Genomic DNA, 22,239 nt, shown 5'->3' with positions numbered 1-22,239 from the left:
ACAGCAGGAGAGACAGCAGGCGAGACCACAGGTGAGACAGCAGGCGAGACCACAGGTGAGACAGCAGGCGAGACCAGAGGTGAGACAGCAGGAGAGACCAGAGGTGAGACAGCAGGCGAGACCAGAGGTGAGACAGCAGGAGAGACCAGAGGTGAGACAGCAGGAGAGACAGCAGGCGAGACCAGAGGTGAGACAGCAGGCGAGACCAGAGGTGAGACAGCAGGCGAGACCAGAGGTGAGACAGCAGGAGAGACCAGAGGTGAGACAGCAGGAGAGACCACAGGTGAGACAGCAGGAGAGACCAGAGGTGAGACAACAGGTGAGACAGCAGGTGAGACAGCAGGCGAGACCAGAGGTGAGACAGCAGGCGAGACCACAGGTGAGACAGCAGGAGAGACAGCAGGCGAGACCACAGGTGAGACAGCAGGAGAGACCACAGGCGAGACAGCAGGAGAGACAGCAGGCGAGACCACAGGTGAGACAGCAGGAGAGACAGCAGGCGAGACCACAGGTGAGACAGCAGGCGAGACCAGAGGTGAGACAGCAGGCGAGACCAGAGGTGAGACAGCAGGCGAGACCAGAGGTGAGACAGCAGGCGAGACCAGAGGTGAGACAGCAGGCGAGACAACAGGCGGGTATTCAAACTAAGAAGAAACCGTTGACCTTACAGGCCCCTGCTGCTGAATGTAAAGCATAAACTCAAGGTTCACAGATTAAGGGGCCTCTTGGAGCGACAGACGTTTCCTTTCTCTGACTGAACTCATCCAGGTAAACAGGTAAACAGGTAAACAGGAAGTGTGGGCGGCACCTTGTAAGCGGTTGATGAGCCACATCAGCTGTTTCTTGGAGATGTTGGTGTAACCCAGGTTCAGGGAGACGGGCTGTCGGCGGATGATCCCACTCAGCATGGGGGGGGTGATGGAGCGCTGCCGGCTCAGATCGATCTGCGTCCACAGCCTCTTGTCACAACACCTGAGGAGACAGACACACCTGAGACGCTGGGAGGAGGAGCTTACTGATCAGCTGCAGGGACCAATGGGAGACTCTGATCAGGCTGCGTGATGTCACTGATGATGTCACTCACCAGCGGCTCCAGGTGCGGCACACTCTCATGCAGACGCACAGCTCTCTCTGGCTCAGGTGTGTGAACACTCGGAGCCACACGTCACGTGTCATGATGTGGGAGGAGCCAGAGTCCAGCGGCAGGCAGCTGGGCTCGGGGCAGGTGGGGGGAGGGCGCACCAGGTGCCGCTCCATCTGGACGGGCCGGGGGGGCGAGGGCACGGCCGGCGGGCTGCGCTTCATCAACTGAGAGCGCGGGGCCAGGCGGGACGGCTGCGAGCAGGGGGACGCCGCCATTGCTGACATCATCAGGCCACCGCCCGGGCCTCCCCCTCCTCCCCCGTTAGAGGTGGGGATGGAGGAGGAAGAGGAGGAGGTGTTTCTGGACGTCTGGTTCTTACTGTTGCTACGGATCTTGTTGCCGCGGCTGCCTTTGGTCCCGCCCCCTCCTCCCCCACTGTGTCTGTGATTGGTCAGAACACCGCTGGCGTTCTCCTTCTCCCCTCCCTCCCTCCCCCCTCCCGTCCCTCCTCGTGTCCGCCCGTTGCGCGCCTCCTGTCCATTGCTGCGCTGCTTCCCCGTGAAGCCATCGTGCTGCGAGGACGGAGGCATCTGATTGGAGGAGAGGGGTGAGGGCGGCGGGAGGGAGGCGGAGTTTTTCCTGGTCCTGTCAGAGGTGGGCGTGTCCTCCTCTTCTCCGTCCAGCAGTCCTCCTTTCCTTCCTCGCTGAGGTAGCCCCGCCTCTCCTCCTCGCCGCCGAGCCTTCTCCCCGCCTCCCTGCTCCTCCTCCCGCGCCTCCTCCTCCCCCCTCCCCCCCTCGCCCTCCGAGTCCTCGCTGGCGCTGAAGCCCAGCTCGGCCAGGCGCCGCTCCCTCTCCCTCTCTCTCTCCCGCTCGCTGCGACTCCTCTCTCTGTCCGCCCGCCCCCCGCTGCTGTTGCCGTAGACGACAGGAGGAGGCGGGGCAGGGGAGGAGGACGAAGGCGAGGAGCCTCCTCCCGCCTGCTCCCCCCTCAGGGAGTCGTCAGAGTCGGACTCGGAGTCGGACTCTGAGCTGGAGGAGGACGAGGACGAGGACTCGGGCCGGCGCTCCAGCAGACACATCCTCTTGAAGCGCTCCAGTTTCTCCCTGTGATGGGAGCGCTGGTCTGCGCTCGACGTCCCCCCTGCACCTCCTCCTCCTCCCCCACCCCCCGCCCCCCCAGGCTGAGAAGAAGAAGAAGTAGTAGAAGAGGAGCCCTGTGGTCCTCCTGCTCCTCCGGAGGAGGTGGGGCCGTTGGACTCCGCCGCCTCCTGTTTGGGTTTCTGATGGACAGAAGAAAAACTCAGATCAGCAAACACGCAGAGTCCCGCCTCCTTCGTCTGCTCGGGTCAGTCCGTCGGTCTGAACCACAGACGTCAGGCTCGTCTTTCAGATTTAGTCAGAAGTACTCAGACTACCTTAGTTTAGTATGTCCCAGTACACGGATTTCCTACTGAACACGGCCTTCTCTGGCTATCCTGACTGGGTCTGGGTCTCGGTACTCAATACTCTTAAAAATACAGACGTAAACAAGAACACTTTCAGGTGAAAGAGGCGTGTGGTCGTCCAGTAACTGAACATGTCAACTCAAAGCTGCAGCATAAACAGCCGTGCTCATAAGTTTGCATCCCCTGGCAGAAATGTTGGCATTGGTTTTGAAAATACACTGAACACAATTATAAAAGGCAACACTTGTGTTTTTGCCCCCATTCATCATGAGCTAAACTCAAAGGCCCATTTCTCTCAAATATTGTTCACAAATCTGTCAGAATCTGTAAGTTTGCCTTGATCATCCATCCACCTCACAGGTGTGGCATATCAAGATGCTGATCAGACCGCATCGGTATCGCAAAGGTGTGCCTTAGGCTGGCCACAATAAAAGGGCTTAGGCTGGCCACAATAAAAGGCCTTAGGCTGGCCACAATAAAAGGCCTTAGGCTGGCCACAATAAAAGGCCTTAGGCTGGCCACAATAAAAGGCCTTAGGCTGGCCACAATAAAAGGCCACTCCACAATGTGCAGTTCCATCCCAACGTCACAGGTGTCTTATTACTAATTGTTTGGCTCCTTTTTAAAAAATGATAACAGAAATCACCCAAATGGCCCTGATCAGAAGTTTACATACCCATGAATGTTTGGCCTTGTTACAGACTCACAGAGTGACACACACTAGTGAACATGGCAGTCAAGTTCTATTAGTGTGTGTGTGTGTGTATTAATAGTCAATGAGTTTGTTAGCTCTCACGTGGACGCACTGAGCCATGGGGAGCAGAAAAGACCTGTGCAACAAGGTGTTTATAAAGATGGACAAGGATATAAACAGATATCCAAAGCCTTGCAAAGGCCACTCAGTATTGTTCAATCACTTACTAAGAAGTGGTAAATTCTGGGATCTCTCGATACCAAGCCAAGGTCAGGTTGACCGAGAAAGATCTCTGCCAAAACTGGCAGAAGAATTGTTCAGATACAAAGAAAAACCCCACAGGTAACGTAAGGAGAAATACAGGCTGCCCTGGTTGTTGCCAGGAGCACAAAATAATGATACTGCATGGTCGAATTGCCAGGAAGAAGCCTTTACTGTGCCAACGCCACAGAAAAGCCCGGTTATAATTCGCCCGACAACACCTGGACGCACCACACTGTAAGAGCGTTGACCCCTCTCAAGTGTTTGAGAGGGGTCAACAAGGCCCACAGTGAACAGAACGCCAACCCCACTGTGAAGCATGGTGGACGCTCACTGATGTTTTGCTCTAAAGGCACGGGGGAATCTTGTCAAAACTGATGGCAAGATGAATGCAGCGTGTTATCAGACAATTTGCATTCTTCTGCAAAGATGGGACGCTTTTTCCAGCGTGATAATGACCCAAAGCACATGGCCAAGGTGACCCTCCTGTAAATTCGGCAGACTTTTACTTTACCTTTCTTTGTATAAATATAATGTCAGTTTGTCCCGGCGTGTTGCAGTACTGGCGTGGAAACTGCTCTGTCGCTAAACAGCAGATCAGCTGCTGAGATCAGGACTTGATTTCAGCTGAACTTTCTGTTGCTGGAGCAGAAACGTTGCATTTCTGATTATTATTATTATTTTATTGTCTTGACTGTTAATTAGCACGTGCCTGAAACAACCTCAGGTTTAATTTAAAAGCTGATGCCTAAAGAAAAATGCATTGTGTAATTTTGCAATTCATAATCCTAATAGTCAATTATCGAAATAGTCGTTCGTTGCAGCGCTAATGGGCAGCTATACCTCCTGCAAGACTTCAGGGCCTCATGGACAACAGTTACAAAAGACTGCACCGCTGTCATTGATGCTAAAGGGGGCAATACACGGTATTAAGAACTAAGGATACGCAGACTTTTGAACACGGGTCATTTTGTTCTTTGCTGCGATGTTTTATGACCTACAGTTCAGTGTGAATCAGAAATAGAAGACATTTGTTTTGCCTACTCGCCCGATCAAAAAGGAATGCAAACTTTTGAGCACAGCTCTATGTGGCTTCTGAGGAGCAGAAACCAGGTCGCGCTGCAGCCACATCTTCATGTTGAATGTACGCAGAGTTCGGCCGGGACACAACAGGTCTTTAGCATCTCGTACCTTTTTGAGGCGTTTCTCGTGGGCGCCCTTCATCTACGAGAGGGACAGGAAGAAGAGACAGAGTCAGAGCTGGGAACAGGTTCAACACATAACATCAGCATCGTGTCCTCAGGCGGTGGACAATCCAGACCTTCTTCTTGGGGCCGCTGTCCTGAGGCAGCTCCTTCTCCTTCTTCCTCTTATGCCCCCCCTCCGACCTCCCCCCCTCCTCCAGGGAGGGCGGGGCCTTCTTCTTAGGGGGAGGGTCGTCTGTCAGCTTCCAGCGGCCCACCTCGCCGTTATCCAGCCTGCGCTTCCCCGAGCCGTCCGCCTGGTCCTGGACACAGACATGGAGCTGGTTTAACAGTCAGAAACACTGATGGGGACTAAGATGTTAAGACGCAATAGATTTTATTGTTCCGTTACCAGAACGTTAAATTCTCTCAATTCATATAAGAAAATGTCGACACTGTGCATCTCCACCGCTTGACAGCTCCACAGCTCGACTCGTCTGTTTTGGCTTTCCTCTGGGTGAAATCTGCTACTGTTTTTTAGTATCGCCTCTGTCGAGGTTCCAAACAATGCAGACTGCTGATTGGTCGGAGAGAAATAAGCTCGCTAGCAGCCGGTGTGTTTCCAGCTGAGCTGCTGCTAACGTTAGCTCAGTTTAGCTGCTCAGTTTGTTTTTAGTTCAGGATTCTGCTCCTGGTAGAAACCTCTCCAGAACAAACGGACCGGGTCATTAAAACGTTTAAACTCTGAAGAGATGCTAATGTTTTAGGATGAAGCTGCCTCATTCAGAGGACACCGGGAGCCGACCTCCAACCGTCCGGTAGGAAAGCACCACTAAAGGCTCAGCGAGGGCCCGTGTTTCAGATCAAGAGTGAAGACAAAGACATAATTATGAGAATTAGAGTCTTTACTTTATAAGAAAACACGTAAACTTAGTATCGTAAGCATCTTTATCTTTTAAATTTAATATTTCTAAAATAAAGTCAAATTGTAGGAGAAAGAAAATAACTTCCGCTGAACTTTATTTTATTATAAAACTATAACACTTGTGTTGAAATATTGCAGAATTACAACTTTATGCTGTGAAGATTAGTCTTGTAAAATGACCACGGATAGCCTAAGCCCCGCCCCTTCCTGCAGACCGCCATGAGACCTGGTTTAAATTGCGTCCTGAATTACACAAATGATGTTTGTCAGTTTTAATAGATAATTTCAGTTGAGAGACTGAAAATGTGCAATTACAAAGACCACAAAGCCCAATGTCCCGTACGTATCTTTTTCTGGAATAAGGTCACGTGGCGGTCCACAGGAAGGGGCGGGGCTTGGGCTCTCTATATCACACCTTTTGGCCTCGATGGCCTTTGTAGGACCTCTCAGACTATCAGACTCGGCTTTGTTCAGTTTTAATGGAGCTGACCAGAGCCGTGCTGTCCCGGGTCCTGGTCTAACGCTTACCTTACTGGTCTTGCCCTCTTTGTGGCACTTGGGACACTCCCAGCAGTTCGGGATCTCATCATTGATGATTCCTTCAGCTTTCCCCATCTGAGGAGACAAACATCTGTCACATACCTTCAATTGCATCGAACAGAAACACACCTGAGTTTACATCCAGGTGAACATCTGTTACTTCCTGCTGCTGCTTCAGAATAAAAGCCCAAACCAATAAATCATCTTTTAACACGAAACAGCTGCAACACGGTCACTTTTACAGGAAAAGGTCTGTTTAGTCCAGCTTTTAAAAAGTGATCAAACGGTCAGCTGGAGTTGATACAGATCATCTGTATTGATCAAACCATCTCGGTTGTCAGTTTGTGACTTCTACGTATAAATAAATATCCGGTACGTTCCAGCTAATCGAGTTCACACAGAGCTGATGAACGTAAATCTCTCTGTGCTCGCAGTATATCAGAGGATTTAAATCTGGTGAAGCGGTACCGATGCGTTTTACATCAACCAGCAGTGATTTATGTGCCACAGCCAGATGGGGGTTACTGGAAACAAAGGTCCACTGGAGTGATGGTTTATCACAGAGTACTGTTTGTTTATTACAACTGTACAGATGGACAGCAGCTAGGAGTAAAAATTAAACTGAGCGTTCAGAGGAAGGATTAATGTCAAAAACAGGAAATAATAGATGGCGAGGACAAACAGAAAACCGTTGGTGTAGCTGTTCTTCACTGACAGCGCTGAAAGAAGAGAAGAACGAGGCAGACATAGTTCTTTTCATTCCCTCTTCTTTGTGGAGTTCTGCAAGGCTCAATCGGACCACTCCAGTTTTCCTTTAACCTCATCTTCTACCACTTCTATGCAGATGACTCCCAAATCTATCTGTCACTCCAAAGAAATGAAAACAACTCCCTGATCGCTCTATTAGTGTGTTTATAAGAAATTAAGGTCTGGATGGCTTCGAACTTTTTAAATCTCAGCGAAAATAAAACTGAGGTCATTGTGTTTGGACCCAGCCGGGCTATTAGTGTCATTCCTGTGGACATAGGCTACCTGCAACTTTCGTCAGAACAAAGTGATTTTAAACTTGACAATCAGATAAATACTGTTCTTAAATCCAGTTTTTATCACTTGAGGCTTTTTCAGCAGTAGCCTCTAAAATATGTAATGAGTTGCCTCCACAGGGCCCTGCCAAGCAAAACTTTTAAAACCCATCTGAAAACTCACTTCCTTGGTTTTAAATCCAGCATGAGAGCTGTGTGTGGTCTTTGAATTGTTCTTGAAGCATGTGTTGTCCATGTTTTATTCCTTGTTTGTTCCTTGGTGACCTTGTTTTTAAAATGTGCTATATAAAGACAAACGGATTGGACATTCCCAGATCTCTCTTTTCACAGCTTCATGCTTCCTTGTGGTTGTCAGAGTAGTGCTGTTTCTCTGTACGGTGGCCTCTTTAGGACATCTTAGGGTCAGAAGCTCACAGCTTTTTGACATATTGACAGAATAAACGTTCATCTTTATGTTTCTCTCTTTACTCGTCTCCCGTTTCCTGACGATGGTTTCTGTGCTGAGGAAAGTCTCCATGTTTGAAGAGGAAGATGTTGCACAGACACATTAAAATATTTCTTCCAGTGCTGGAATTTGTTTCTACCATGCGTTTCCTGCCTGTTGACCAAGGTGATGACAAACAATCACATAGCTTCAGGCAGCATAACTCTCAGGTGATACCAGGTAGAACACACACACCTGAGTCTGTATGATAACCAATAAGGCTGATCACTGACCTTCAGACAGCTGGGGTGGATGATCTCGTTGCAGATGGTGCACTCCATCAGAGAGAGGCTGAACTTCTCCTCCTCAGAGTCCACTGTGTCCTCCTTCCCTGCTTCGCCGCATGCAAAGCACACTGCCGTGTGAGGCAGCACAGGCTGGACAGGTAGATAGAGAGAGACGCAGGTGAGTCCGAGTCAGACAGAGATAGAGAGAGACGCAGGTGAGTCCGAGTCAGACAGAGATAGAGAGAGACGCAGGTGAGTCCGAGTCAGACAGAGACACAGGTGAGTCAGAGTCAGACAGAGACACAGGTGAGTCAGAGTCAGACAGAGAGACACAGGTGAGTCAGAGTCAGACAGACAGAGAGACGCAGGTGAGTCAGAGTCAGACAGACAGAGAGACGCAGGTGAGTCAGAGTCAGACAGACAGAGAGACGCAGGTGAGTCAGAGTCAGACAGACAGAGAGACGCAGGTGAGTCAGAATCAGACAGACAGAGAGACGCAGGTGAGTCAGAATCAGACAGAGAGACACAGGTGAGTCAGAATCAGACAGAGAGACACAGGTGAGTCAGAATCAGACAGAGAGACACAGGTGAGTCAGAATCAGGTGTGTGGACATTTAGAAACAAAGAGTCTTCAGCCATGCTAGCAGCTTGGCTCTGCTTTGAGCTAAACACTAATATGATGACCAGCTGCAGAAATGAATCCATCCATGATCCTAAATGTCTCCATTTTACAGCTTCTTACACTTAAATGTGTGTTTTTGTTACCCACAATGCAATCTGACTGCTGGACGTTAGGTCGGGGTGTATTATGCTAGTACTGGCTAACTTAGCCTTCGGTGACATCACACATGTAATAATGATCCTGAGTGTGTTCTGATGCTACAACTGGGACCGAGCTGCTCCTGCTGATGCCAAACCACCAGAGGGCGCTCTCCCCTCCTCCCCCCCTTATGTTCCTTCCCTCCTACACTTCTTCTCCCTCCTCCTCCATAACAGGAACAAAATGAAGAGCAGCAGATCGACTCAGCGGCTCAGTGTGTGTGTTATGGATCAAAGCCAACTCTCGCTCACAGCATCAGCAACCATCTCTGGTTCCCATGGAAACCCAGCATCCTCTCCCGCTGAAGCTATTTGAAGAACCGACACAGAAACACAACCTGTGTGCGTGTGGCAGTGGATTACATAAACATGTAACTGTAGCCTCGTTAGCTCGTTTGTTCTCGTCTCTTTGTGAGGACGGGTCTGGGTTCTGGAGTGAGGACACCGTGTCCGGTCCTCACTCCTCCGCATCTCTCTCTGCATGTATAAAGCCACTGATCACTGCTGCTCATCAATGGAGTCATTTAATACAACTCAATCTCTCCATTAATGAGAACGTTGATTTATATTTTTAATTTGCTGGACACAGAGCAGACCGGATCTCCACGATCAGGCTAAAAGCTGTCTGTCAAGCAGCGCATTCATTTTCTAACAGTGAAAAATAAATGTTATCAGCCCCGCCCAGCTGAGGGACACCTGTGTGTGCAGTGATAGTAATGGAGTGAACCTCTCGCGCTCTGAGTTGCAGCCAACTTGTTACCCGGCAGTAACGTAGCGGGGGAAGAACACTTGCTCTGTTTGAGCCGCTGAAGTTAACATGTGTGAGGATCTGTGGTGAGATTTCTGCCCGATAACAAGTTGTTGGTTAGTTTCACTTTAACATGCAGCCCCAGACTGCGTCGGTCAGGCGGTCTGAAGGGGATCAGCAGAGCAGTAACGTCATGCACAGCAGAGTTAAGGGCAGGTAGACTAATCTAATCTCGTAATACATTTCTTCTGGACCCGTCAAAGAACACAGATATGTGGGAGAGACTCTGAATGTGCAGAAAATTTTTAACTGGAGCAAAAAAAAGCTGCAGGAGCTTTTAAAGTCCAGGAGTTTCTAACTGAATTAAAATGAATGAATTTCTCATTGAGGTGAAAAGGAGCCACACGCAGATTTAAAGAGGTTACTTCCCCAAACCAAGACACAAACAGGAGGGAGGACTAAATCATGACTCAGCAGATATTAAATGAAAGTGGATCTTATTATATAGTGTTTCCCTTTACATAAATAAAAATATTTCCACATTAAATTGGTGCAGAAAAATGTGTTCATATAATTCAGCTTTGAAGATTTCTTGAAAACAGATTTAAAAATCACATTACTAATAAAAAGTAATTACAGAGGTGTTAACCTTGAGCTGTGTAATATAAACGGTCCAACCAGTGATTGTGAGGTCTTTTCTTCATATCCACGAAATCTGCACCACCTCAGCTAAAAGGTTGTGTAAATCAATAAACCACAATAACAGATACATGTACTGAAATTGTGTGATAAATATAAAAAACTATAATCAGGCCTGTTTTCTCATTAGCTTTTACAAAATAAACACACAGCATACTGATCCAAAAGATTTCTAAATGGAGAAAGATGAACAAAATATTTTTTAACAGTTATTTGGCTTTCTGTCCTCTGGAACATCATCAGTGGAACACGAAGCCAGCAGCCGTGTCCTGATGTCGTCCTGCACACTAATCATGTACATTATCTATATATATTTCAGATACTAGTCTGACAGCAGCATGTGTTCGCAGCTCGTACACAAGAAATCAAGTTACTGAACAGGAAACGATGCGAGAACGTCAGCTTCTGTCAGCTGAACAGCTGTGCGGTGATGATGGTGGATAAGATGTCGTTCATTCCCCCATTGTGACACACCCATCCAGAATTCAAATAAGATGGCAGACAGTGAACGCAGGGTTTGAAACAGGAGGTGGCGCCTGGACTGAAGATGCCCCTGACTTTACCTTCCTTGGAAAACAATGACCTGGATCACAGACGTCCTGCGAACATGCAGTCAGTAAGAGAGCTGAAGCGCCGCCTGGCTACCAGGTCACGTGGACCAATCAGAGCCAACACCGGTCTCGTGTGTTACCAGACCGGCTCACTGAGTAAAGAGAGTTTAAACCAGATTCAACTGTTAGAAGCAGCACAGAGGGGAGGTGACCTGTCAATCAAGCTGCTGTGTGTGTGTGCATGTGTGTGCATGCGTGTGCATGCGTGTGCACGTGTCTCACCGCCGTGCACTGTCTCAGGAGGCAGGACTGCTTCATCCGGCCGGGCCCTCCGAACTTCTTCATGTCCTTACAGAAGTGGCACTCCCCACACTCGGTCCTCATGCAGGCCTGGCAGCGCCGGCACCGCGTCCGCCTGCGCCGCGCCCCACCGCCAGCCCCGCCGCCCAGCGCCTTACTGCCCGACATCCCCGAACAAGTCAGCTGCAGACAGACAACACAGGTACACGGTGACTTCCAGCCTGAACAAGGTCGGTCAGTCAGTCAGAAGATTTTTAAAGCGCACGGAGCTGCTGAAGACGCCACGCTGGAGAACTTATAATATTAATAATCAACTCTAACTATGTTCTGACTTTATATGGGCTCTCCGGGAATATAAATGGCAGATTAATCAATACAATAGTGAAAAGAATCATCATCTGCAGCTCTTAAGGATTCTCGAGCTTTAATGCAGTGAACATGTTTTAAAGTAAATAAAGAGCAGCTGTGCTGCAGCACTCAGTGACACACGGGCTGATCGTCTTTCTCCAACCAAATCCACCGTTTCAGCGTTTCCCCCTGTTCCTCACTTGTTTTCAAGTTGTTGACGACAGCTAACGGGGGCGGGGCTTTGGCTGTTTGATTAACTGATCAACCACAGTATTGTGATTGGTGGTTCGCTGCTTATCAATGACTGTCGACAAACTGTGAATCCACGAACCCTTAAATCAGCGGGAATTAGTCCCATCAGGCAGATTAGTGATGCGACGTGGCTGGACACGCTGCGGTGACGATGCTGAAACGATAACTTTGTGCAGCCGTACTACGATGTTTCCTTTTTGACTAAACGTTACCGTCCTGCGCTGTAAGAACTTGTAGACGTTTTAAAATGTAATAATATCCTGAGCAGCTGTGTTTGCAGGCGACCTGCTGACCTGCAGGGAACGAGCAGCTGATCAATACTGATCAATACGGAGCTCTGCAGGCTGAACAGGACAGAAACACTCATCTTTCATTTATAACCCTGCCTGGGGGGGGAGGGGTCGCCTCGGATTGGTCAGATTGAGCTGCAAGTGTCGACGCTGGCGGCGAGAAGAGGTCTCCTTCCTTCCAGTGATGTCACATCTAACGTCTCTGCTGCACACCTGTCAGTGCTGCGGGTCAACAGGTCGGGACCATGAACCAGAGCCTGTAAGCGGGGCTCCACAGATCCAGCTTCAGCTAACGGGCTGCGCCAACCCAGCGGCGCTCCACAACACCAGGAGAGACGAGAACTAGCAGAACGATGGTTCTTCATCTCCTGCAGAGATGCAATAAACCAAACCTGCACCAGCGATCAGAATCCTGGACCCGGTCTCAACGGATCGCTGGTGCAGGTTTACTCCAGCAGGGACCCGAGTTCAGTGATTATTCACATCTTTACAGATCATTGGCGACGGGAGGCTTCGGTTTAGAGACCATAAACGTTTACGATACGACATCACGGTCGTGTGCGTCGATCAGCGTGGTGAGATCATCAGCAGACGCTCAGGAGTCGGAACAGTGATGTTCCCCGCTGCACCTGGTCGCTGCCTGAAAACACCTTCAGACGTGAACAAGCTTTTACTCTTTCATTCATCAGGAACAACACAGATGGATCACCGTCAATACAAGCTATAAGAACTGTGTGTCCTGCAGCCGCGCACAGCCTGCAGCCGCGCGCAGCCTGCAGTCGCACGCAGCCTGCAGTCGCACGCAGCCTGCAGTCGCACGCAGCCTGCAGTCGCACGCAGCCTGCAGTCGCACGCAGCCGCACGCAGCCTGCAGCCGCACGCAGCCTGCAGCAGCCTGCAGCCGCACGCAGCCTGCAGCCGCACGCAGCCTGCAGCAGCCTGCAGCCGCACGCAGCCTGCAGCCGCACGCAGCCTGCAGCAGCCTGCAGCAGCGCGCAGCCGCACGCAGCCTGCAGCAGCAGCAGCGCGCGATTGGCAGATTAACTGATAATGACGGACTGACAGGGAGTTCCAGCTGTTTCACCTCTGCAGATGTTTTATCATACTTCATCCTGACGGCTGTTAGCAAACCTGCTGCAGCTCAGAGTAACCTTTATAAATCGTTGTGGAATACGCCCGTTACAAGGCGACAAAGACTCTTTAGTTTACGCTTCATGTCTGCAGTTCTTGACGTCTGAAAACATGAACGCGGAAGATTTTCAGCATTTTGAGAGAACAATGACAGATTAAAAATAAAGTAATTATCTGAGCCGCTGCTGATCGACTGATCGGTGACTAATCGTGTTTACGGAGAGTCACAGATTCTGATTCGTCCCCTACGGTTCTGAGACGCTGGACGGTTAAATACATGAAACCCCAGGTGTACCCACAGGTGAAGACACACCTGGACACAGCTGGTGTTCGGCTGGACTTGAATGATTGATCAATTATCAAAACAGGTGGTTAATTGCCTGTTGATCAAAGCACTGGCTGAGTAATCATGGCAGCTCTGCTGTAAGTCTTTAAATGAACCCAGAACACCTGTTCTACTCCATGTTGTAGATCACTGCTCTGCTTCTTGTTATGCTAATGTGTGTATTTAAATAGAAGCAGAGTAGAAACTGCACTCTAACGGAACGTGTTGCGTAATCACTATCCTGATGTGCTAATGTTATGTAAACTTCTGTGATAGCGTGAGCAGACCATAACGCGAGCTGCTAGCCAAGAATAATGAAGATGCGCATCTGGCAGCTCTTGCTACACGTTAGCTGCTAGCGGCTAATCACCAGCGCGTCACACTAACCTACATTCAGCCGGCCAACACGAAGGTGCCTGCGCACGTTTACACACGCTGGATACGGTGTTTATTAAAGAATCTGTAATGACACATCCGAGCCGCCCCCATCCCCCCGTAATCACAAACGGTAGCATTACGCGTGCTAACATGTTAGCTCGCCGCTTCCTCTTTCATTATCTCCGCCTCACACCGGGCAGGTTAACAAAAACACAAACACGGCTGGCGGTGAAGGAATAAACCTGCAGCGGGTACAAACCTCTTCGTATCAGGTCGCATACTCCTTGGTGGCTCATTAGAAATAAGATTAGCTAACAGTTAGCCCAACGTTAGCTTCGGTTTAGCGCAGCTAGCCGTCCGCTTCCTTGTTTCTTTCTCCGCCAGGCTGCTGCTCGGCTCCCGGGCTGCTTCACACGCGTCCCATCGCTGTAGCTCCCGGTGCTCCGGCTAGCTCCCGGGCTAGCGTCGCGGTCCCGCTGCTGTGGCTGCAAAATGTCTCGATTACCAAACTGATCGATATCGATAAAGTGAAGGGCGCAGTGCTGCTGCCTGAGTCGTGCCCATTCACTCCCCTCGCTCTCTCTCGCTCTCTCTCTCTCCCCCCTCTCTCCCCCCTTACAGCGTGCTCCTCCCGTCCTCCCGGGGGGCCGCAAAACACCTAAAATGGCTCATTGTAACGGCAGCGCAGTGTTTTTAATCCACACACGGTGATAACCCTCCGCAGGAACTAGGCCCCGCTGATCATTAAAATGAATATTGTGGATAAAGGGCAGCGCGCGGCTATTGTTCTCCGTGCCTATTGTGTTGGCGCCTGGCTGCGGGGCTGTGCGTGATTCTGTTCGGTGTTGTGAGTCAGTCGGTCGCCCGTGGCGCGTTTAACCCCCCGCATCGATTACATCACGCAGGTGACTACGGATCGCCTGCCGCGCTCCATTTTGCCTCGCAGGAAGAAGGAAAAATAAAATAAATAAATAATGTTGTAAATAAAATATGGGCAGCGACAAAATACGCACGCGCCACCCCTGCGTGTCTACGTCACAATGCGTCGGATGTAGAATGGCATTTTGGGATTTGTAGTTCTCAATGTGAAGTCGTGTGGAAGTTTCCTGCCTTGATTTGATTGATAGAGTAGTTTATAACAAAAAAAGGAATGACAACAATGAAAGAATAAACTCCTAGTAACTCATAATTATGACATTATAGATCAAATGTTCAAATAATTACATTTGTGAGACGCTAAGGGTGCTTTCACACCTGCCTCATTTAGTTCGGTTGAATCGCACTAGAGTTTGTTTTGCCCCTTGGTTCGCTTGTGGTGTGAAAGCAAACGAACCAAACAGGATTTTATGATAGCAGAGATGTGATCTGAGCATTATTTCCAAAGCTAAACCACTAATATCTATCGTCTGACCGCGATATGTGTTCACGATCTGTTTAAGCCGCTATGTTTATGAAAATCATTTGGTAATGTATACTTGTCATCGCCGATGTTTCCCCTAATTAATAGGTTAAAAGCGTTTACCATGTCAGTTCTTTAAGTCCATATAAAATGTGTGACAGCGATACCACAGTATACTATAGGCTAATAAGCCCCGAATTATTACTGTACATGTTTTTACGTTATTATTCATAACAAGCTCTGCGGTCGATATGCGGTCTAGCATTACTAATCATGCTTATAATAAATTATTACTTCATGAGCTCTTTGCGATACAGATCAGAAGCATTAAAGTGCTGCAGAAACTTCTGTCAGTCAACGGAGTTTGATTTCTCCACGTGGGTCCTGATGATGCAGGATGTCAATCGCCAAAGCTGTCCAATCAAAAAGTTACCTGTCAGTCTGTGTGACGTCATGGTTACTCCTCTGGTTGGTTTGTAAAGCTGCAGTGTGAACATGAACCGGACCAGATCTAAAATGCAACAGTGGATAATTTTTTTCACTTGGTCCGGACCATATGAACCGAACTACAGGTGTGAAAGCGCCCTAAGTCTCAATTTTGACTCATGAAGAGCGAAACTATTTAATACAACTCGTCAAATGCCAAAAGAAAAGCTTTTTGGGATTTGTAGTTTTCAATGTACTACAGCTTTTTTTCTAGTAAATTATCCCGTTATCCCATTATCACTAGAAAATTCCTGAGATAACAGGATAACTGTGCCATGATCTCGAGATACCAGATAAAGTAAAATGATTGTGCACGTGGTCATTTTTTGGCTTCCGTAATTACGTAATAATAAGTACCAATTGAGTTTTAACATGAGCTGCTGTAAGGGTACTGTAATGTTTAGTACCACTGCCAGAGGCAGGACCCTTTTTTTGTAACACCAGGAACTGGAAATGTAGATTACAGAAGCTAGCACAGATGTAAACAAGCAGAGCGAGGAATAAAGTGAGTGGAATAAACTGCGTCGACCTGGAATTCTTTATGAAAAGCAGTCAAGCACAACAGTGTTTTGACCTTGATAGATAATTAAATGTGTATTAAAATATGGTAAAATAAAATAAAACAATACGTACAGTTATTTATATACGTATAGACACGTATCCCCCCGAAACAATTTTGCAGTACAATTTTTGAATTTGCGTCTGGGTGAATGTAAACAGCAGCAACCAGATGATAAAATGAAAGTTTCATCTTCACATTAAACAGTCTGACATTTGTCCATCCTGACTGCGTTTGAGCACCAAGCCCACCTCCTCTCATCTGGGCAGCTCGGAACATGGACCACCTGCCGAGTGCTGGATCCGGGATGTGGATGGACCAGGTCTCTGTAAAGATGTAACAGTCCCTGAGTCCCATTTCGTCCAGACCGGATCTTTAGGAGCCGAATCAAGTCCGTGCTGGTCCAACATGGCTCCTATCCCGGCTCTCTTTCCTCTGAGTCTGCTGTTCTTTAATCCTAAACCCCCGTCTTCCTTTTCCAGTGACTGTATTTCTGTCAGAGGTAACAAGAGTTTCACAGATAAAGCCGTAAAAAACAATGAAAAACAAAAAAAAATAAACATATAGAAAATATTGAAAATCTAAAGGTTTGCACCGAGGCTGTAAAATGTTGCCACCTAAAGAACGCCGCTGAAACAACTGGTTCACGGTCGCACCTGCTGTAAAAGTATGTTTATTATCTACTAATAACATTGAAGTTAGCTTCAGGAACATTAGTTTCAGGAACATTAGCTAACGTTAACTTCAGCGACGTTACCTTCAGCAAAGTTAGCTTCAGGAACGCTGCTGAAACAACAGGTTCACGGTCGCACCTGCTGTAAAAGTATGTTTATTATCTACTAATAACATTGACATTAGTTTCAGGAACATTAGTTTCAGGAACATTAGCCTAACGTTAACTTCAGCGACGTTAGCTTCAGCAACGTTAGCTTCAGCAACGTTAGCTTCAGGAACGCTGCTGAAACAACTGGTTCTCGGTCGCACCTGCTGTAAAAGTATGTTTATTATCTACTAATAACATTGACATTAGTTTCAGGAACATTAGTTTCAGGAACATTAGTTTCAGGAACATTAGCTAACGTTAACTTCAGCGACGTTAGCTTCAGCAACGTTAGCTTCAGCAACGTTAGCTTCAGGAACGCTGCTGAAACAACTGGTTCACGGTCGCACCTGCTGTAAAAGTATGTTTATTATCTACTAATAACATTGACATTAGTTTCAGGAACATTAGCTAACGTTAACTTCAGCAACGTTATTATATTATATTATGGTGCATTCAAATGCTCCTTGGATAGTCCCATTTCCTGAGTTGTGAAGTTCTTCTGATTCGGTATGTTCATGTGCTTTTAAGACGGAATCTGGAAACAACATGGACGCTGCTACTGTACAAAGATGTGTTTGATTGTCATCCAAGTGTTCTGAAACTGTTCTGAAAAGCTTTCTATTACAAAGTGATTTTTGTCCCTGAGTTGTTACTGCACCTGTTACACTAAAATATTGCTTGTACTGCAAATATTGCTAACAAATAATTTTCCTAATTAATCTTCGTCTCGTGTATCAAAATTTTCTCTGACTTTCAGAGATGTTGTTCTGACTTCAGGGGTTGTTCATTTTTCCAATTATTCCTACACCACATAAATGCACGGTTAGACTCTCTCTTTTGGTGTGAATAGTTTCATAATAATGACGTATTATGTCAGGGCTTTGAATGACTTTAACTTTTTTTTTTTTTTTTTTTTTTTTACTTTTTATAATTCCCAGATTTTAATTATTTGTGTCTGGCACTAATGATCTTCCATAAATTTAAACAGTTTTTCTAACGCTACTGTGAGTTATGACTTAATAATATTGTGAAACATTTGATATATTGACCCCCCCCACCCGGCCTCCCCTGCTAGCTAACAGGCTAGGCTAGCTCTGTTAGCTCCTCTCCTCAGTGTTCATAGTTGAGACGCACCGGCTCCATCAACATCACGGTGCTGTGAGGAACCCGCTCTGTAACCCTTCACACCCGGACCCGGACAGACCGCCGACACACACCGAAGGGACACGAAGTTTAGGCGACACGTTATCAAATAACTGAAGATGATTAAGCTCTTTTCTCTGAAGCAGCAGAAGAAAGACGAGGAATCTGCTGGAGGAAACAGAACAGGAGCCGGGGGTAAAAAAGCCAGCGCGGCCCAGCTCCGAATACAGAAAGGTAGGCTGGTACCGGAACCGGGACCAGGTTAGCTGGTCCTGCCCGCCTGGCAGAGTACTTACCTACAGACCTACAGGACCAGGATACATTCAAACAACACGGCAACTTAAAAAGAGGGCTGTTATTATAACTCAGAGGCTAACAGCTAGCGCGCTAACTTTAGCCTGAAGTGGTGTTAGCACAGCTAGCTTGTTCTATATTTGAAAACAAAACGCAGCCAGCCAGTGAGACGCTAGCAGGCATCAGTTAGCGCACAGCTAACACCAAACAACACAGAACCCGGATCACATCCAGCTCTGCCAACCGGCTCTCTGTTCACAGCAGATCACAACAAAACAGCATCTCCTAGGTTGGATTTATTTAGGCTAGCAGGTAGCTTTCAGCAGCTAACCTGCTGTGTCAGCTGTCTGTCTTAATTACCCACAGGGGGGGACACACTTTGATTTAACTGAGGGCAGGGGCAGTTTGATGGGCAGCTACCCACCTAGTGTTGGTGTGTCACTCTTTACTAAAAACCCAAGGAGAGGTGAGTCTCCATCCTGAGGACCAAACGCACACCTGGAGACTGAAACAGACCTGTAAACAGAGGGGACGCCAGGTGAGACGGGTCATGTGAGCAGCTGACGGTGGGCAGGTGGCGTCCTCCATCAGCCTGCGGGCAGACGGACAGATAAACGCCAGATCACAGCGTCTCCTCGCACTCTCAGACTCACCTGGTGAGGAGGTTCAGGTTCACTCTGGAGCTGGACCGCTACGAATCACTTTCCACGCCGCTCAGTTTAAAGATTCACAGTCACTGTTTGGACGACAGGAAACGCTCGCATCGCCGCCGCTGACGTGTCGCGCTCAGTTCAGTACAAAACCAGCCTATAGGGACGTCACGATGCCAGAACTTTAGTAGTCGATACAGATACCAGTAAATTCAACGATAGATACCGCAGTAAAAAACAAACAAAACAATAAATCCCATCATGCACTTCAACATACACACCTTTTAAAACAAACTGTCAGGTGTGAAATGGTTCAGGGTCGTCTCCGTCTACACTGGCAGTCGTTTGAGATTTTTATCTAAGCAGAACGGATCGTGTTGACGTTTTCAGACCTCCCTAACTCCTCCCGCAGTAACAGCAGCGTTGGACACACGTTCAGTTCTTAGAGCTGCAAACTGCGTCGTCACCTTTGGAGATTTTCTGAATTAGATCCCCAACAGAACTGGGGGAAATCCAGGCTTTGACACGGAGCTGCTGAAGGAAACAGAAACTAACTTCTCCTGGTTTCCAAACTCTTTTCTATTGGTCGAGGTGAAGCTGCAGCTGCGTCTTCCACGGATTGGATCTCCGGTACCTTCAGAACCGAGCAAAACAAGTGCCGACATGTTTTCAGAACTTCGGTATCGGTTCTCGTGACATCCTTAACAGGGGCGTGTGTGGGGCTCAGAGAGAGGCTTCGCCGGTAAAAACGGCAGGAGAAGACAAAAGTCTGGCTGGGCGATACGGTCAAAAAGTTTATCACGATTTAAAAACAAAACTTCACCTCATTCCATATCTATAATTATCAGGATAAATGTCGGATCGTTATTTCTTCCAGTTTAAAGGCTGGTTTTTGCTCCCGAGTGAACGTTTTTGTGGTTTTAAACTTTTCTTTGTGGTCACTTGATGCCAAACAGCCGATCACTTCACAAATCTGAGGCAGAACTATTCTGATAAAACTGTAATAAATATGCATGAGGAAAATTAAGGTCTTTTTTTTTCAGTCCCTTTTCCTCTACAGAATAAATATCTTAATAGAAACATTAAGTGCTGATTCATTCGTGATTCAGATGAATTCGATCAAATATTTATTGAATATTTGTTATTGACGAGAATAATATTAAGGTAATTATTATTATTGTTTGATAGCCCGGCCCTACGTTAGAGGTTTGTTCGTACTGAGGACGGTACGAGAGGTTTCCAGATTCGTGTGAGCTGTTCGTAACGAGCTCACGACACGTTAACGTTCTAATCATTTATAACTGGTCTCTGAGGACGTCCAGGTTTCAGGGGGATTCGCTTTAACCTTAATTTATTCTTGGCAGGTCTCAGAGGAACACCCTGAGCACTCAGGTACACGTTCACACCTGTCCAGTACAACCGCAGTCTGACCTGCCGGCCTCTCAGCAGCTCCACGTGGGTGGTTTGGGTTGGGGGCCTCGCTGAGGGATCAGCTTAGAAAACCAGAGGAGGCGCTGCAGGAGCACGATGAGGACCTTCATGGTTTTAAGTGTCCTTCAGTACCACAGTGATCCGGTGACGTCTGTCTGTGCTAACCGCTAACAGGAGCGGCTAACAGCTGATTCAGCCACTTTAATGGGGACAGTTTGACCACATGTGAACACACACGGGAGAAAATGAATCAGCAGAGTCTCAATGTGCCAGATTTAAAACGTGATGTCTGATTTTAACGTATCCTGTAAACAAACTGATGTTTTCTTCCCGTCTTTTTCAGACATCAATGAGCTGAACCTGCCAAAGACGTGTGAGATCAACTTCCCTGATGACGATGACCTCCTCAACTTCAGACTCATCATCTCGCCAGACGAGGTGGGCCGTTCACTTGCTGTCCGGGAAACGGTTTCCCTGCAGGATTGTGGATCTGAAGAATCACGAGCTAAATAAATCTAAAATACTTTTAATGATTCAGAGCAGAGCCAGTTAATGATCAGTATTCTGATCTAGGGATGCACGATTGCGATGTTGTTAACGCGCGATCAGAAAAAGTCTGCTGTGATTGTGAGACTCTCCTCCCAGTTTGCACTGCAGTCTGCTCATTAGCTCCGCCCACACCGGGCTTTCATGTGCGTACAGTTATTATGAACCACAAAAACTCATTTATGGGCAGTGAGCGAGTAACGATAAAGACAACAAACTACCCTAACCCCCCCTCACCGTCCCGCTGCTAATCGTTCAAAACATATCGGGGCTCGCCTCTAGAGCGGCGAGAGAAAAGCCGGTGGGCGGGTCGCTCTGTGACAGAGACTGTGACGTTACGTGTCGTCGGCAGCTGAAGCGGTGAGACAGAAGAAATCAGGGAGAAGAGAAAGAAGGTTCGGCTTTGGATCGCTGGCCACTTAACATCAGCTGGATCTTTGCCTTTTGTTTTTCAACTTTTCAGTCGCTCCTCGTCAACCGACCAATCACAGCCTGGATGGGGCGGGACATTAGAAAAAGTTTGACAAGCTTTTTCTTGCACAAGTATTAAATAATTAAAAACAACCCACAGAAATGAAACAGCTGTAACTGGATTTAAAGAGGTCATATTCTGCTTTTTGGCTTTTCCCCTCTCCTTTATTGAGTTATATCCCTTTTTTGTGCTGTAACAGGTTTGCAAAGTGAAAAAGCCCAAAGGGAGTTCCCATCTCCCACAGAACTGCCTGAAAACAGCTCGTTTGTAGTCCAGCCGCTTCCCTTTCATCCCTGTGACTTCACAGGGATGAAAGCTAAACGCGCCTCATATAATGCTCGCCACGCGGCTACTCCGACACGCCCTCAGAAACGGCGAGCTGCAGCACGCAGCTCTCCTCTCCCTTCCAAACACTAGCTACCCTCCAGGCAGTCAGTGGACATAAAGTTGTTCCTGTGATGTAGAGACAGAGCTCAGTTAAAACTTTATGGATACAGATTAATAACTCACCGCTCTGAAACTCTCGCTCCAGTCCGTGTTGCCGAGCCGGTCGGCAACACGTACGGCTGAACCCGAGCCGTTTACCGGCTCCTCGCTGACCCGCACTTCTCTGCTTCTGATTGGCTAGTAGTCCTTAACTAGGAACTGAGCATGTGCAACTCCCAACAAAGATCATTTAGAGACGAGATGTATCACTCCATAGCTAAA

General features: G+C 47.8%; 2 protein-coding genes across 2 annotated transcripts in view; one reads left to right on the top strand and one right to left on the bottom strand.

Moving 5' to 3' along the window:
• The window catches only part of zgc:158376 (uncharacterized protein LOC100101643 homolog), a 22,311-nt gene extending 7,639 nt beyond the window's left edge, over positions 1 to 14,672 (bottom strand). The window contains exons 1-8 of the mRNA XM_046038715.1: positions 13,988 to 14,672; positions 10,987 to 11,187; positions 7,894 to 8,037; positions 6,122 to 6,208; positions 4,806 to 4,991; positions 4,676 to 4,708; positions 1,085 to 2,364; positions 809 to 972 (exon numbers count right to left, since the gene is read on the bottom strand). Coding sequence (XP_045894671.1) covers positions 809 to 972; positions 1,085 to 2,364; positions 4,676 to 4,708; positions 4,806 to 4,991; positions 6,122 to 6,208; positions 7,894 to 8,037; positions 10,987 to 11,172 — 2,080 coding nt within the window. The 5' untranslated portion in view covers positions 11,173 to 11,187; positions 13,988 to 14,672. The remainder of the gene's footprint in view (positions 1 to 808; positions 973 to 1,084; positions 2,365 to 4,675; positions 4,709 to 4,805; positions 4,992 to 6,121; positions 6,209 to 7,893; positions 8,038 to 10,986; positions 11,188 to 13,987) is intronic.
• A 3,376-nt stretch (positions 14,673 to 18,048) lies between these two features.
• Positions 18,049 to 22,239, top strand: part of ube2m (ubiquitin conjugating enzyme E2 M) — a gene marked incomplete in the record, with an annotated part of 9,561 nt that continues 5,370 nt past the window's right edge. Inside the window, 2 exon segments of the mRNA XM_046042239.1 lie at positions 18,049 to 18,372; positions 20,857 to 20,951. Of these exon segments, the coding sequence (XP_045898195.1) occupies positions 18,258 to 18,372; positions 20,857 to 20,951 (210 nt within the window).

The sequence above is a fragment of the Micropterus dolomieu genome, linkage group LG02 (assembly GCF_021292245.1).
Source record: "Micropterus dolomieu isolate WLL.071019.BEF.003 ecotype Adirondacks linkage group LG02, ASM2129224v1, whole genome shotgun sequence".
In the NCBI taxonomy this organism is placed as follows: Eukaryota; Metazoa; Chordata; class Actinopteri; order Centrarchiformes; family Centrarchidae; genus Micropterus; species Micropterus dolomieu.
Note: the sequence above shows the minus strand (reverse complement) of the source record. Positions and strands in the feature narration are given on the sequence as shown.